Source organism: Carassius auratus, unplaced genomic scaffold, assembly GCF_003368295.1.
Source record: "Carassius auratus strain Wakin unplaced genomic scaffold, ASM336829v1 scaf_tig00027515, whole genome shotgun sequence".
Classification (NCBI taxonomy): Eukaryota; Metazoa; Chordata; class Actinopteri; order Cypriniformes; family Cyprinidae; genus Carassius; species Carassius auratus.
The window spans coordinates 301,228-318,867 of NW_020525600.1; the positions used below are offsets into that span (position 1 = coordinate 301,228).

General features: G+C 40.3%; 2 protein-coding genes across 2 annotated transcripts; one reads left to right on the forward strand and one right to left on the reverse strand.

Annotated features, from left to right (window-relative positions):
- Positions 1-17: 17 nt before the first annotated feature.
- Positions 18-14,255, reverse strand: LOC113079244 (MYCBP-associated protein). Its single transcript, XM_026251466.1, has 19 exons — positions 13,952-14,255; positions 12,883-13,013; positions 12,639-12,804; positions 12,457-12,563; positions 12,139-12,307; positions 11,222-11,337; positions 10,560-10,710; positions 10,366-10,466; positions 8,163-8,266; positions 7,981-8,089; positions 5,788-5,956; positions 5,082-5,269; positions 4,857-5,003; positions 3,035-3,142; positions 1,775-1,902; positions 1,604-1,704; positions 1,424-1,521; positions 870-983; positions 18-438 (listed from the first exon to the last, which is right to left on the reverse strand). Exons 1-19 carry the CDS (start codon positions 14,010-14,012, stop codon positions 355-357), a joined length of 2,352 nt encoding a protein of 783 aa, XP_026107251.1. The 5' UTR covers positions 14,013-14,255; the 3' UTR covers positions 18-354.
- A 423-nt stretch (positions 14,256-14,678) lies between these two features.
- Positions 14,679-17,067, forward strand: LOC113079254 (GTP-binding protein Rhes-like). Its single transcript, XM_026251479.1, has 2 exons — positions 14,679-15,541; positions 16,097-17,067. The coding sequence occupies exons 1-2, from the start codon at positions 14,929-14,931 to the stop codon at positions 16,612-16,614; spliced, it is 1,131 nt and encodes a 376-aa protein (XP_026107264.1). The 5' UTR covers positions 14,679-14,928; the 3' UTR covers positions 16,615-17,067.
- The last annotated feature ends 573 nt before the right edge of the window (positions 17,068-17,640 follow it).

The window sequence follows — 17,640 nt, forward strand, 5'->3', positions numbered from 1 at the left end:
TTTATTTTTTTCATGTACAGTATGATGGTGCAGTTTTCATAAAATACTGAAGTATTTCCAGTTTAAATGTTTATTACAGCAGAAATATAGCGATACCTTTGAGTGGTCATTAATAAAGACGGTCAGATAGATTCAGCAGAGAACCAGCTCAACCTTCAGCCATTCAGACATGAAATGCTTGATGGACAAGCTTATAGATTATCTCATTAATCAAAGTGAATCACCTTTCAGTTGTTTAAGAACGACTAGTTTAAAACTTACATGCAAACACATCGAGAAACACAACAAAGGTTCTTCTTGACAGGAAAATGACTTTTTTTAGACAGTAAATGAAGACAGACGGAAGAACTGTGTCTAGTACACTCTCTGAGGAGTGTGTTGAGTGTCATCGAGTAAATCACACAGAGAATCCACCATCCTCTCCATCAGCACGTACACCTGAAACACACACACACACACACACACACATGTTATGTCAAACATTACAGGGTGATCAGACACCACAGAGGAGTGTGTGAGGGTTTGAATGTGTCGTAAGTGTATCATGTCACAATCACCTGCTGTAGTCACACTACTATCACATACACTTATATTATAGTTATATTAATATGTCAAATAAATGCTGTTCTTTTGAACTTTCTATTCATCAAAGAATCCTGAATAAATTCATTCTCAGCAATGATAATAATGATACATGTTTCTTGAGCAGCAAAACAGTAAAACTGAATGATTGTAACAATGCTTAAATTTCAGCTTTCATCACAGAAATGTATAAAATGTTAAAACATATTTACATAGAAAACAGCACATTTTCAATTGTAGTATTTTCTGACAGTTTTCACTGTATTTTGACTATAATGCGCACAGACCTGAGTGTGCAGCAGCGCTCTGTATCTGTCCTGAAGTGTGTGTGTGTGATCAGTAGTGAAGCTAGGGTCTGTGTTCTTCTCCTCTCGCACATGTTTCCTCGTGTTCCCAGCTTCCTACACACACACACACACACACACGCACAGAGAGAGAGAGAGAGAGTGAGAGAGAGAGAGAGAGAGAGTATTACAAGTGTCAGGGCATAGAGAGTCTGTCTGAGAGTTTATACTGCCACTGTGTGTGTGTGTGTGTGTGTGTGTGTGTGTGTGTGTGTGTGTGAAATAGAGAGACAGATCAGAGAGAGATAGCGAGAGAGAGAGCGAGAGGTTCACACTGTTAGCGGGTGTGAAAGGGTTCATCTGTCCTGCGCTGAGAGCGGTTAGCAGAGTGTGAGTCAGTGAGAGATGTGCACTAGTGAGTGAGCACCACAGGAGCCGCACACACCACACGCTGGATGTGTGCTGGGGTGTTCTGGGTGAGGTTACACAGTTAAAGGGGTTTGAGAAGATGTTCTTGAGCTTGTTGTGCAGTAGCTGAGCTCTTCTGAGTGGTTCACCTGCACTGCTCGGGTCTCCTCCAGCTCTCTCACACTCATGCGTCTCCTCTCGTCCTTCATCAGCTGGACTCCTCCTCTCCGCTCCTCGTCCTGCTCAGCTGCGGATCGGCACGGTTAATGTCAGAGCGTAGTCTTTCACGAGTGCGTGTGCGTGTGTGTGTGTGTGTGTGTGGTCCTCACTGGTGTCTGTCCAGCTGTTGTTCTCCTGAAGGCCCGGCGAGTGTCTCAGTCTCACAGACTCACAGACCAGACCGTCCAGCAGCTCCCTCCATAACTGCACACTGTACACAGACAGAGGTCATCACCATGTTCATCACGCGGTGTGTGTGTGTGTGTGTGTGTGTGTCTCACCCGAGGTCTCGCGCTGGCACAGGTGTGCTGTGTATCTGCGGCTGCTGCAGCTCCAGGATCAGAGAGTTAAAGCGGCTCAGACTCGTCTCTCTGCTCTCGCCGTCGCTCTCAGTAACAGACAACAGCAGCTAGAGGACAAAACACACACACATTAACATTGTTCACTGTCCCTCACGAGTCACCACGCTCCAAACCTGAGTGAGGGATGTTTAGCACAATGTTCACGCTGCTCTGTTTCATGCAGTGACTGACGGATAATTCTTTTTTTTTTTTCATTGGCTTTATTTCAGTCTGGCCGTCAAATAAAGCAAACATGCAGCTTAAAGTCCTCATGTAGTGAAAATAAAGTTTTTATTAATAATTTTTATGTTGTTTATTTGTCTATTTGATGTTTTTAATATGATTTTAGACCAGGGGTAGGTATGTTAAGAGCCCAAATCAAGCAGACCTGAACAAGCTCATCAGTGTCTTCAGCTACAGACAGGTGAGGAACCTGTCTACCCCTGTTTCAGACAAACCCTGTGCCAGTCAAGAAATGCAGTTTCAAACACCTTTTTTTTCTTTTTGTTACACCACACAATAATAACCAATCACATCAAGGGATAGATTCCTGTCATTAGCATGCAAAATATCCCAATATGATTACCAGCACAAAACCAAAAATAGAAGAGTAGAATATATATATATATATATATATATATATATATATATATATATATATATATATATATAAATAAAAATAATATTAAATGCTGAAAGGTCAATTTTAAATGAAAACTAATGGCCTGAAAATAAGCTTAATTTACCATAAATTAATTAGTGCCAGTGTTATTTTATTATAACTGATATAGTATTACAGTTTTTATTAGATTTATAATTTAATTTTTATATATTTTTGCACTTTTAAAGTTTGAGTAAGTTTGTTTTGCATTTTTGTTGTTTTTAATCTTTTTTTTTCAAATATGGCTTGAGTTAGTACAGTATTTCAGGTTATACTGAATGAAAAGTGTACGCTTTTTATTTTTGTTTTCATTTTGTTTCTTATGGTCTTTTTAGGTTAATAGCCACCTATGTATTTTACAACTAAAATAATATCACTTTTTGACATTACAGCAATGAGAATGTATTTTTTTTTTGCATTAAAGTAATGATTAGGAAAATGTCCTTAAATGTAATGGAAAGTAATCAATATTTGTCTCCTATGTATCGTTCTGAAGGCTGATGCAGTGAGTGTATGTGAACGGGGCACTGCTGCGGTACCTGTCCGAGTGTGTTCAGAGACAGATCCCAGGGCTGAGCGTCTCCTGACCCCCTGACCTGCTCCCACAGGCCCCGCAGCGCCTCCACAGCCTCGCACCGGTACTGCAGCTGCACAACAACAACCACAGCCAACTGTAAACTGTCAGAACAACATGTTTCATAGCATTCATTTAGTCCGGATGGTCTGTCAGTTCCAGGTTCAGTGAGGCTGTTCTCCGGCGGGAACACGCTGAGCTGTTCTCTGAGCCTCAGTCATGTTCTGCCCTAAATTACACGACTCCAGCAATTATCTGCTTAATGGAGCTGATTACGGCTGTTTGTGTGTACGAGCGTGTGTTTAACAAGACCGAACATCGAGTGAAAACTAGAGGGAAGTCCAAATGAGAGGCTGAAGTTTGTGCATGTCGTAGTTTACAGAAGACGTGAAGATGAACTCGTCCTTCCCCGTGCATGGAAAATAAATCAATTATGACACTTGGGAAAATAAATACGACTGGCCAAATCTAATACATGACTCCTTTATACAACTGTTATTTCCTCCTGTCATATTAAAGATGATTATTATTATGATGGTTATGATTTGAGGCTTTATGGTGATTATGTTGATTAAATGAAAGCATCTTGTGGACTAAACTGCACCACTGCTCTGTTTTGTATTTCTGTACACCTTTAATGATGAGAGGTCTTTTCATGGAGCTGTTTTGATGAGGATCTGAAGGTTTTCTGGGTAAATGGTTGGCGTCTGACTCACTGCTTCAGTTTCTTACTGTACAGCGCTGATGATTTAATGACACTTGATATCTGTGCATTATGTTGTCTTGTGAAAACACTGATTCATTTCTCATCTAAGCTTTAATGTTGCAGCTTTGCTGTAATGCATTGAAAGGGACCAAAAGCCATGAAGATGTACTTTAAATCCATTTAAATATATGTTTTTATATAATTTTGGAGGGTTTCAGCAATGCATTTTACTCCTTGTTCATGTAACACACAGCTTCCTGTGGCTTTCCCCATCACTGTTATAAAATTACAGCAACAGAAAAATGATAAACTCAATGTTCATCAAATATTATGAAACACTCAATATTATGTATTATATGGAAATATTACAATTATAAATTTTAAATGCATAGAATATATTATTGTGTCTCTCTCTATGTGTGTGTATATGCATGTATAAAACTTCAAGTGTTATATATAATATACAAATATACTGAAATAATAGATTCATAATGAATTGTATTAATTTAAATATTTATTATTTATATGTACAGTATATAATATAACATTGTATGCAATATGTGTAATAAATACATACATATAAAATAAATAATAATATTTAAATATATAATAAAACATTAATAATATTAATAAAATATGAAGTTATTAATTTATATGTATATGTATCTAAATATATTAGCATGCATGATTTATATAATATAAAATAATAATAATAATATATTATAAAATATAAAAAATATATAAAATAAAATTTCATATTATAAAATGTATACTTTTTAAATGTTATATAAAGTAAACGCTTGACAAGGACTGGGACAAATATACAGAAACATTTATAAAAATCTAAAAACTACACTATTATTGTTATTAATTTACAAATACACTTGTTATTAATTAATGAATGAATTCATTTATAATTAGTTAATTCATAATATAATTTATATATATATATATATATATATATATATATATATATATATATATGTGTGTGTGTGTGTGTGTGTGTGTGTGTGTGTGTGTGTGTGCGCGCATGTGTGTGTGTGTGTGTGTGTGTGTGAGTGTGTGTGCTGTGATCACGCACGCGAGGGTTGAGTGTGTTGAACAGCTCCTCGTCTGTGATGTAGAGGTCAGCAGGAGAACTGGGGCGTTCTGGAGTGTGAACTCCTCTCAGCAGATCCCTGACCATCCGTCCACACAGCGACACGGACACTTTCTGCTCCAGCTCCTTCTACACACACACACACACACAACATCATTTCAACTGAATGAATGCTTTCATTGCTTTAAATGACACACACACACACACCTCCAGCGCGGCTCTCTGCAGGGCGCTGTTGTCCTGCTCTAAAGCCACGCCCCTCAGAGTGACCCGCAGTGAAGCTCCGCCCATCAGCAGCGGGTGTGTGTGCAGACGCCAGACTTCAGTCATGATGCCCGCAGACGCGCTCTTGAAGATGAAGCTGATGTGTTTAGTGCAGCCGGGCAGAATCACCGCTGACAGAGAGCATCACACATCAACAGACGATCTACAGTCTGTGTGGTACTCAATATGGACACTAGTGGTCAAAAGTTGTTGTTTTTTATATATAAATTAATATTGTTATTCATCAAGGACACATTAAATTCTGAAAAATAAAATGTATGATGGTTTCCACTAAAATATTGTGCAGCACAACTGTTTTCAGCACTAATAATGATCAGGAATGTTTCTTGAGCAGTAAATCATCATATTATACTGATTTCTGAAGATCATGTGACACTGAAGACTGGAGGAATGATGCTGAAAATACAGCGGAGCAACACAGACATAAATTACACTTCAACACAGATTCACATAAAATATAATATAATATTATTTTAGAATAATACTTCAGAGTTACAGTTTTTACTGTATTTAATAAATCAAATAAATGTAGCCTTGGTGAGCAGAAGAGACCTATAAAAAAATCATATTGATTCAATGAGGTTTCTGATGTCAGTGTGTGTGTGTGTGTGTGTGTGTGTGTGTGTACCTGTAGTGCTGTTGAAGTAGAAGTGTTGAGTGAGTGTGTGTGTTTGCGTCAGTCTCTCCCAGCTGTAGTAAATCGTAGTACTTCCTTCATTCTTTAGCTCCAGATCAGCGCTCACACTCTGTCCTGTGACCGTCTCAAACATCAGCCTGACAGAGACGCCCTGCTGCCCCTGACACACACACACACACACACACACACACTGTAAGAGTGGTAATCTTGTATGTTTATACCACAATGATGAACCAGTTGAGACGGCAGTGTTTTACACCGTTATACTGAGTGTTACTCCACCAACTAGAAGTTTGAGTTTTGAAAAAATTTCAGCATGATGAAAAAAAAAAAAATATATATATACAGTATTGTTCAAAATAATAGCAGTACAATGTGACTAACCAGAATAATCAAGGTTTTTAGTATATTTTTTATTGCTACGTGGCAAACAAGTTACCAGTAGGTTCAGTAGATTCTCAGAAAACAAACAAGACCCAGCATTCATGATATGCACGCTCTTAAGGCTGTGCAATTGGGCAATTAGTTGAAAGGGGTGTGTTCAAAAAAATAGCAGTGTCTACCTTTGACTGTACAAACTCAAAACTATTTTGTACAAACATTTTTTTTTTTTTTTTCTGGGATTGAGCAATCCTGTGAATCACTAAACTAATATTTAGTTGTATGACCACAGTTTTTTAAAACTGCTTGACATCTGTGTGGCATGGAGTCAACCAACTTGTGGCACCTCTCAGCTGTTATTCCACTCCATGATTCTTTAACAACATTCCACAATTCATTCACATTTCTTGGTTTTGCTTCAGAAACAGCATTTTTGATATCACCCCACAAGTTCTCAATTGGATTAAGGTCTGGAGATTGGGCTGGCCACTCCATAACATTAATTTTGATGGTTTGGAACCAAGACTTTGCCCGTTTACTAGTGTGTTTTGGGTCATTGTCTTGTTGAAACAACCATTTCAAGGGCATGTCCTCTTCAGCATAGGGCAACATGACCTCTTCAAGTATTTTAACATATGCAAACTGATCCATGATCCCTGGTATGCGATAAATAGGCCCAACACCATAGTAGGAGAAACATGCCCATATCATGATGCTTGCACCTCCATGCTTCACTGTCTTCACTGTGTACTGTGGCTTGAATTCAGAGTTTGGGGGTCGTCTCACAAACTGCCTGTGGCCCTTGGACCCAAAAAGAACAATTTTACTCTCATCAGTCCACAAAATGTTCCTCCATTTCTCTTTAGGCCAGTTGATGTGTTCTTTGGCAAATTGTAACCTCTTCTGCACATGCCTTTTTTTTAACAGAGGGACTTTGCGGGGGATTCTTGAAAATAGATTAGCTTCACACAGACGTCTTCTAACTGTCACAGTACTTACAGGTAACTCCAGACTGTCTTTGATCATCCTGGAGGTGATCATTGGCTGAGCCTTTGCCATTCTGGTTATTCTTCTATCCATTTTGATGGTTGTCTTCCGTTTTCTTCCACGTCTCTCTGGTTTTGCTCTCCATTTTAAGGCATTGGAGATCATTTTAGCTGAACAGCCTATCATTTTTTGCACCTCTTTATAGGTTTTCCCCTCTCTAATCAACTTTTTAATCAAAGTACGCTGTTCTTCTGAACAATGTCTTGAACGACCCATTTTCCTCAGCTTTCAAATGCATGTTCAACAAGTGTTGGCTTCATCCTTAAATAGGGGCCACCTGATTCACACCTGTTTCTTCACAAAATTGATGACCTCAGTGATTGAATGCCACACTGCTATTTTTTTGAACACACCCCTTTCAACTAATTCAACTAATTGCCCAATTGCACAGCCTTAAGAGCGTGCATATCATGAATGCTGGGTCTCATTTGTTTTCTGAGAATCTACTGAACCTACTGGTAACTTGTTTGCCACGTAGCAATAAAAAAATATACGAAAAACCTTGATTATTCTGGTTAGTCACATTGTACTGCTATTATTTTGAACAATACTGTATATATCAAATTCAAAACTTTGAATCTGTTCAGTTCACGGCTTAGTTACATTATTTGCAGTTGCCAGGTAACATTTCAAATCCATTAAAAACTTTGATTACTGTATCAAGATGTCAAGATTACGCATCAGTGAGCATGAGATGGAGTGTGTTTGTCTGGATCTGAACTGGACACAGCCGCAGAGCTGTTTCTCTCCTCATACCTGCTGGGAGGAAGTGCTGCCGGTCCAGAGCGCCAGATCTCCACACACCCTCAGAGCGGGACGCAGCTCCACCTCCGTCAGCACGTCCTCATACAGCTCCAGAGGAGATCTGCAGGAGAACACAGCAGGTCAAACACAGAGCCGTCCCATCAGGACCACAGTCACAGGAGATAGAGTCGTACTGGTTCTCCTTCTGCTCTTCATCCTCGTCCTCTCTCTCGTCCGGCAGAGGAGAGCGTGGAGACACAGGAAGACCAGAGCCGACCACCTCCAGACCATCAGCCTCCTGAAACAGCACAGATCAGAGCTCGCGATCAGACTCTCCACAGAACAGCTCCTCCGTCGTCTCATCCACACTCTCTTACTGAGCGATGTCTAGTGACTCATCAGAGATGTGAGAGAAGAACCCACTGAGGAACAAACACTCGAGCTGAACGTGGTTTGATTTGAGAAAAAAACACACACGTGCATGCACACACACACACACACAACACACACACACAACACAACACACACACAGCACACACACACACACAGCACACACACACACACACACACACACACGCACACACACACACACACACACACACACACACACACACACAACACACACACAGCACATCCACACACACACACGCACACACACACGCACACACAACACACACACAGACACACACACACACACACAACACACACACACACACACACACACACACAACACAACACACACACAACACAACACACACAGCACACACACACACACAGCACACACACACACACACACGCACACACGAACACACACGTGCACACACACTGTAACATTTAAATAGGATAATTATATATATGATAAATAAACATACTTTAAGAAACATTTTTACATTTTATTTACATCTTTATCTTAGGTAGGTAGATGGATAGATAGATATTTTTCTACTTATCTATTATTTATATATTAATTTGTGATTTACTTATGAAATAATGTTTTTCTTTTGCATAAAATGTATACAATATATATATTTTCCTATATATGTAATACATAATATTAATATATTATTTTATCTGTTATTTATTATTATTGAATAACTATTTCTTAAATTGTGTACATGCATATGTATCTTTTTCTTCCTCTCTCTCTCTCTCTCTCTCTTTATATTCTATATTCTGTTGAGATTCTCTTCTACACATGACTCTGTATGATGAAGAGTGTGTGATGTAGCGCTCTGTCTGTGTGTGTGACAGGACACTAACAGAGCTGCTGTTTCTGTGCTGATGGCTAGTAATCACTGCAGGAGATGTGTGGATCTGCTCTCCGGGGCTAATGGACACATGTGTGCGTCTGAGTAATACAGTTCACACGATAACAGCAGCAGCAGCCTCAGACTCTGGACTATACCCGCTCCACTCGTGCTGCTCAAGTCCTTTAGCGGCGGCACATTTCACACGTGCAGGTATTGATAGAGAACTGACACTGCTAATGAACTTCTACACACTGACAGTCACTCAGGATTTCTTCTCTTGATCTTCACAAAAGATCTGGGACTTGATTCAAACCCTCAATGAACAGATGCCTTTCAAACTCTGTTCAGAACACACCGTCTGCTTTCATCAGCTTTATATTACAAGAACATTAAGATTCAAGCTTCAACATCTTCCATCGACTCACAGAAGTGTTTTTAATGTTTAAGTCCCTTCGCTCATTAAGGCTGCATTTACTTGATCAAACATACAGTAAAAGGTGAAATATTTTCTAGGTGAATATCTGTTCAAATGTCATTTATTGTTGTGATGTAAAGTTGAATTATCAGCATCATTTCAGTCACATGATTGTTGTGCTGCACAATATCTCTGTGAAAACTTTTGATATATTTTATTTTTCAGGATTCACAGATGACCAGAACGTTTATTTTTTATTATTATCATTATTTTTAAATATGAATCTTTTGTAAATTATATAAAATGATGTCTGTACTGTCACTTTGATCACTTTGATCAATTTAATGAATCACTGATGAATAAATGTATTATTTAAACAAATCTTACTGATGCAGTATTTTGTAAGTAATGTGAAAGTTAAATTTACAGTCTAATGGATTTGGCGTTCAATAGAAAATGACTTCTTAATTTTCTAGTTACATTACAAGCATTTCTGAGGAATCAGACCCATGATCTTGGCATTGGCTGAGTCTTTCTGTACTCTCTGAGTTACTGAATGTGTCTATTTGTGACATTAACCCATGCTGACACACATCTCCTTCAGTGTTCATTAAGTGTGAAGCAGTTTGAGCGTCAGGGAACACTCAAGGACAGAAAATCCTCAAATCAGTGACATAAGCATACTGAATGAAGTCTTAATGGATGTTCAGAAGGTTCACAGAAGTGTCTTACAGGACTGAAGTCTCTCAGCACGTCCTTGAGCTCCTGAAGACGCTGCTGCAGGTACACACTCTGATCCCAGCCGCTGTTCCCCTCCTCACACGCCACATCACCTACACACACACACACACACAGACATCACAGCGCCGGTCCTCATGTGTGTGTGAGGACAGGCTCGTGCTGATCGTGTTAGTGAGTGTGTGTACCTGACTCCAGGCGTGTGCTGAGCGGCTGAGCCACGCGTGTGACGGCGGGACGCTTCCCTCTCTCAGTTTGGGTGAGAGTGGCTGTGATCCCGCTCATCTCGTCCCCGTAATGCTGCGGGACGCTCCAGAACTCACTGCCCACACGATGACCCTGAAACACAACATGAGCTTGAGCACTCGATGCACAGGACAGTGACGAAACCTCACTCATGTGCTCCTATGCAAACAGACTCATCCACAGATTTGTTCTTCAAAATGTTCCCTGAGAATCAAACCCATGATCATCTGCTATTAGAAATTAGCCTTTTTATTAAAAGCCAATATTAGCTGTCATGTGCCATTTGTGGCCCTTTTTTTTTCCTGCATAATCTAAACCTCTGAATTTGTGTCAGGGGTTTCAGTTGAGCGTGGACTTTAGGATGAATGTGAACAAACTAAGTTAATAAACAGAACTATAAAAGCACTGAATATAAGAAGCGACTCAAATATCTCCTTCCTGGAAACATTCCAGTTTTAGTCTGAACTCAAGTGGAGAAGAGATATATATATTGTATGCAGCTGAGGAGTCACAGGATGGATCTGTGCCCACACGCTGTGATATAACACTTAGATGATGAGCTCCCGATCCTGAGGTTTGACAGTGTAGAGGGGACGAGCCTCACGTGTCCTGCGCTGACAGCGGGCAGAGCTGTGCTGATCAGATCCCTCTGCTCCTGAACCCGTCTGAATGAGCTGGAGCGGTTCATCAGTAAAGACCCCGTGGGCTTCTGCAGGAACCCTGTGAAACACACAGCAGCTGATGCTTTAGATCAGACAGACATCATGTTACAAAACCCCCGTGTGAAGGGTCTGACCGGGTGTTTTATGTAATAACACACACACACACACACATAAAGGTTGGCTATAGGAAACGTCCTTTGATTGGGACTGGAGTGGCTGCAGTGTTTTCTGACTCATCACTTCAGCAGAGCTTCATACATGGTATAACCGAACGGTTATATAATCATACTGCAGCTTCTGCTCACAAAGGCTTCATTTATTTGATCAAATCATACAGTAAAAACAGTAATATTGTGAAACATTATAACAATTTTAAATAACTATAGTGAATATCTATTAAAAGTGTAATTTATTCCTTTGATCAAAGCTGATTTTTTTTTGCATCATTACTTCTTCAGTGTCACATGATTCTTTGCTGCTCAAGAAATATTTCTGATTATCATAAATGTTGAAAATTTTATGTTTTTGTGAAAACTGTGATAAATATGATTTTTCAGGATCTTTCATTTGAAAGAACAGTATTTAAACTTTTGTAAAAAAAAAAAAAAAAATCTTAATTATGTTATAAACTGTCACTTTTGATAATTTGAATGCATCCTTGATAAATATAAAAGCATCAATTCCTTTAAAAAATAGCACTCAGTTTTAATTAAAATAATAACTATACAATTCCAGGAGAAGCATAACAATTTTTACGCAATACTATGAAATTTGGTGAATTCTAGATGTATTTCATCAATATCTTAGAAATGCACATTAATTTTGACCGCCTGAAAAACCCATCCTCTGTTCTCCTCACGTGAGATGAAGTCCTGCTGTCTGCGTCTCTCTGTCATGTGACGGCCCCAGTGCTGGAGGGCGTGGCTCTGATGGCCCCGCCCAGTTTCTGAATGTGTGGTATTGTCCTCATCCTCATCCTCCAGCCACAGAGGGGGCGGTTCCTGTCGCTCTGGAATCCTCTGCACCAGCTGAGAACGAGTGTAACAGAAGATTTCAGTCAAATATCTCAGACTTTTAGAACAAACATAATGATTACGAGCTTATTACTCTGTGCGTTCCCTAAGTATCATAGGCTTTTTTGAAAGGAAGTGCCATTTCAGCTGTCTGTGACCCTCACCTCTGTTTCTCCTCGCAGATGCATCTCTGTCCTGAAATCCTCCAGGCTTCCCAGAATGCTGTGTGGCAGCACCATCCCCTGCACGTCAAACCGCGGCCCACCGGGAACTTTGACACACAGAGAGAGTTTAAAACATCAAGCACACTGAGCTTCCTGTTCTGACATAAAGCCACGCCCACTACCTGCATATTCAAATTGATAGGGCGGGGCAACATCAAGTGGGAGGGGCCTCGCTACGGTGACTCTAACTGCTCTGCTGACCTCGTCTAGGGGGCGTGTCTTACGGACGTAAACACGGGTCATCGAGTTAGGCTTCTGGGAATCGGACGGAGGTTTAGGGACTCGCAGCTGTGAATTAAAAAGCAACAAGACGTGATATGTAAACACCTTGTGGGGTAAAACACACACTCACACACACTCTCTCACCCTCTCCAGGTCTTGAGCTGTGATGGCCAGACTCTGGATGTCGTGTCCGTTCAGAGCGGGGCTGTGATCTTCCTCACACACACATGAGGATGATGATGAGATCTCCTCACAGCTTTCCAGCAGCTTCTTATCTGACACACGAGACGAGAGAAACCACACACCTCTGATAATGTGACTACTCAAACCAGGTCTGTCAAACGATTATAATCATATCAAAATATTGAGACATTCAATAGTGTTTTTTCAAAGAAAGCATACTTATATGTTTTTAAACATAGCCTAAAATTTGCACTGTACAATATTGATTTGCTGCTTAAGAAACATTTCTGATTATTATCAATGTTATTTATTTTTTTATTTTTTATTTTTTTCAGAATTCACAGATGAACAGAAAGTATTACAGAATAGCATTTATTTAAAATAAAAAAATCTTTTGTAATATTATAAATGTCTTTACTGGGATCAATTTAATGTATCTGCTGAATAATAAAAATTGAACAATAAACTAATAAATAAACGATTAAATAAATAAATGTGACCCCAAACTTATGAACGTATAGTGTAAATGGTGCAAATTTACTTTCCTCATCAAACATAAAAATATTCTGAACTCTTAACGTTATTAGACACATTTTAACTAAAAAACCCTGACTGCTAAAAGATCATTACAGTATGTCATTTCTATGAACAATGTCTCTTACAATCAAGAGAATAAAAGAAAACGTATACCAACAAAAGAAGAAAACCAAAAGCACTGTTAGTGTATATGTCAGGAAGCGGCTATCAAAGCAACGAGACAAAAACACTGACGTAAAGTGATGAGGGCAAATAATGATATCAGATCTATCATCAAATATGAAAGCGGCTTTTAGCTATGGAAACACATGAAGGCGTATGGAAACAGCCTTTCACGTGCCTTTTATATCAGCTCTAGTTTGGGGAATAATATTAAAAGTGAATATATTTTCAAAGTCCAATGTATTTGAATGTTAATACATTTACAATTAACATCAGCAAAATTTAGAGAAGGACTAAACATGTTCAGAAGTTGATATTAATATGATAATACCTGATGGAGATCTCGTTTCTCGTTTATTAATCCTACTGCTTGTTTTCCCGACACTCGCCATGAAGCCTGACCTCCAACAATCAAACAAACAAGATAACACAAGATAAACAAGATAACAGCTCAGACTGCGGTGAAACCCAGCAGGTGTGTTACTGCAGAAGAGAGCCTGCGTCTGTTTACAGCGCCTCACTTCCGCGTGCAGACGCGTTGCCGTGGAAACGGGTGCAGCGCGCCAGTGAACGCGAAAGGATCGTGCGCGCGTGTCAGTCAGAGCAAAACACAAAATAAACAAGTGTAAGATGAGCTAAGTGTTAAAGATGAGGAACGTTTTCAAATCTTAGTTGCTTTAGATCACAGATTCAAATGAGGAAAAATAAAATGCATAAACGACATAAAAAAAAAAAAAACATTGTTTTGAAATTCCATTTGCTTAATTGTTTTTGTTTATTCGATCAATAATGTGGCACAGTAAATTTTCTAGTTGTTTTCATGTTTCAAAAAGTATAGTAGATTCCTAAAAGACAAAAAAAAAAAAAAAAAAGATGTAGCTTAAAGGGAGCCATTTAGTGTCACGTGACAAGAAACCGCTAAAAGAGGACTCATTCAAAAGCTTTATTTATTTATGTATTTATCAGGAAAAAAAAAATGAAAGCGTATGAAATCTGATTTTTACCCTTTAGAAATCCTTCAATATTGCATGCATTAAGAATAAATGACTGTAGGGTGTTGTATTTTCATTTAGATTAGTTGTATTTTTTCTTTCTTTATTTAAACTTACTCTGACCTATAGAGCCCAGCGAACAGACTTCATCGCAGCTGTGGTGCTCATTAAGAGAGCTGGCACATATCATCGCGCACTGCTCCGGATACACGCGCAGCGCACCTGTCAATCACACCGATGACGCGCGCGCAGGTTTATAAGCAGCGCGCCGCGAGCGCACCATAAGCACTTCTCCAGAGCACACACGCAGAGCTGGATGCATCCGATCAATATCAGACAGATCTGCCTGTTTTCAATGTGTCCCGTCATGGAGCAGAGCGTCAAAGCGGCCGCAGCCCTGCAGGTGATCCAGAAGCGCAGCTCGCCCGGCGTCCTGCTCGCGTACAAAAGCGCGACGCAAAGACTCGGCGCGAGCGGGTTCAGCGTCAGCACGCTCTCCAAAGCAGGACTGGGGATCCTCAAACTGGCCACGACGCAACTGAAGCAGCAGGAGCAGAAGGCGCGGGTGGTGCGCGCGTCCAGTTTGGGTCAAGCGCACCCTGCGTCTGTCGATAAAAAGTCCTCTCTGGACCAGCTGGCCGCGCTTGTCCTTCACAGGAACGCACGCCTCCCGCCGCTGGCGAACGAGCCGCATGCCGCCAAGCCGCAGAACTGCAGGCGCATCGTGGTGCTCGGTGCGCCCCGCGTCGGGAAGACCTCCATCCTGCGCCGCTTCCTGCGCGACGGCTTCGAGGAGCGATACGAGCCCACCAGTGAGGATTTCCACCGGAAACTCTACCAAATCCGCGGAGAGACCTATCAGATAGACATACTGGACGCGTCCGGGGAGAGGAGCTTCCCCGCCAAGAGGAGGCTGTCCATCCTGACCGGTGCGTAAAAGTGTAACAGCTCTTATCAAGAATAGTTTCAGCTGTACAGCGCTCCTCATGAGATGCTCTCAAGAACTTGCTGTTCTTCACTTTGTTCCTTCACATCAGTCAGTGATTTCCCGAAGCACCATTAAACTGATGAAGAGTAGACAGAGGTTATTTTTAAAACCCCAAAAGTGTTCTGCTTTCATTGGAAGCTTGTTTCTGGACATATTTTATGAAATAGTTATTTGTATATTTAAAAGTTTCAAACACACTCTTATTAGGAAAAGTTATGATGTACAGCATTCCTCTGTTTTTTTTTTTTATGGCTTGATGATGGCTTTATAATTGCTGTGAAGCTGTTAGTGTCACGTTGGGTTTCCAAAGCACCACAGAGAGATGGAGAGCTAGATAATAAAAAAGTTATTTTATATAGACATTAACCTTCTGATATCGATAGAATATTATGTTTTTTTCCTGACAAAATAATAATAATAAATTGAGTGAATCAGCATCATGAATTATTTCATATGTCAGATACTGACCCTCTGTCGTCTCTTCTGTGTTTTTCAGGTGATATATTCCTGCTCGTCTTCAGTCTCGACGACCGCAGCTCGTTCGAGGAGGTGCGCGCTCTGCACGCAGAGATTGTCGCGGCCAAAGCGGCGCTGCACCGATCCAAACAGAAGGCGTGTGTGCCGACGGTGGTCTGCGCGAACAAGGTGGACTTGCCTTCGGAGCAGCGCGCGGTGTCGCGGACCGAGGTGCTCCACGCGCTCGGGAACGGCTGCGCTCTGTTCGAGACCTCCGCCAAAGACAGCGTCAATCTGGAGCAGGTGTTCGAGGCGCTCGCGCGGCGCGGCGGTCTCCCCCTCGAGACCGGACCCTCGCAGCACCGCAAAGTGTCCATCCGCTCGTACCAGGCGCTGCGGGCGGAGGGCGGGAGCACAGCGGCGGCGTGCGAGGCTCCGTGCGGGGCGCTGTTCCCTCTGGCCCGCAGACCGAGCTTCGGCACCGACCTGCGGCTGGTCCTCGGGCCCAAAGCCAGCAGAAAACAGAGCAAAGCGCTGGACAAGTGTCAGATTCAGTGAAACAACTCCGACTGAGAGAAAGAGAACCACTTTCAACTAAGAACACTGACGATAATGTGTGCTTACCAAAAACAGCACATTCTATTCATCTTTTGGAGATGGGTTAGAATAAGCTTATTTATTAAATAATTGACCATTGCATTTTAATCCTGGCATATAAAATGCGTTATGTTGCATTTGCTAACATTGCAAAGCCATTAAAATATTTTCACTGATGTACAGTCATTTTGATTCTGCTCAGTACATTTTAATGTGAGAGAAACTATGATATATTTATGTAAACTTAGATTTAACATGACAGATCCACATTACAAACCCCCTGTTGAAGATCTGCCATATTTTATGACTTGAATGAAAATACTGTGATTATGTCTGGGACATGAACTGAATTGACTTGAATGAAAAGCCTGTTGAGCGACTGGTTTGTTCGAATGCATGAGATGCTGTATAATATGTATAGACCTTTGAAATAAAACATTTTCATACAAAGTGTGATGTCATGAGTCAGCCTGATGATTTGGGGTAAAGCTGTACTAACAGATGTCCTCAGTCTCCTAATGAAGACGAGAGAAGTGTGTCATGATTCATTCATTCAAAATAAATAAATAATTGAGAGCCTGTAGGCGTTTAGATCCTTGACTCTCTGGTTGCATAAGACCCACAGGATGTGCTGTGAGAAAGAGAGGAAATCTATCCATCTAAACCCCAGTGAATAAAAACAGAAATTCTCAATTTCATATTTCATAAAGCAATATTTAATTCAGAACAAACCATAAAAACATATAGTTTAAACATATAACAAATATTTAAACTGAGGAAATGTAGTATTTTAAGGAAAAGAATAAGGTAATTTTAAGAGACATAACACCTCTCAAAAAAGTTTTGTTAAGTGTAAAGTATGTTAGTAAAAAGAAACAACTGGAGGAACATTTTAGACTTAAACAAGTTAATTGGCAACAGATCAGTAACATGATTGAGTTTAAAAAGAGTTTGAGCAGCAGAGAATCTCAGAGTTAAAGATGGACA

What these genes read in the sequence shown, in the direction of transcription:
- LOC113079244 (XM_026251466.1), bottom strand. Translation starts at nt 14,012, where the DNA reads ATGGCGAGTGTCGGGAAAACAAGCAGTAGGATTAATAAACGAGAAACG. An exon ending in CCGCTGTCAGCGCAGGACAC is followed by an intron (nt 10,711 to 11,221) that starts GTGAGGCTCGTC and finishes GTTGTGTTTCAG; the next exon opens with GGTCATCGTGTGGGCAGTGA. An exon ending in GAAGAGCAGAAGGAGAACCA is followed by an intron (nt 8,090 to 8,162) that starts GTACGACTCTAT and finishes GTTCTCCTGCAG; the next exon opens with ATCTCCTCTGGAGCTGTATG.
- LOC113079254 (XM_026251479.1), top strand. Translation starts at nt 14,929, where the DNA reads ATGCATCCGATCAATATCAGACAGATCTGCCTGTTTTCAATGTGTCCC. An exon ending in GAGGCTGTCCATCCTGACCG is followed by an intron (nt 15,542 to 16,096) that starts GTGCGTAAAAGT and finishes TGTGTTTTTCAG; the next exon opens with GTGATATATTCCTGCTCGTC.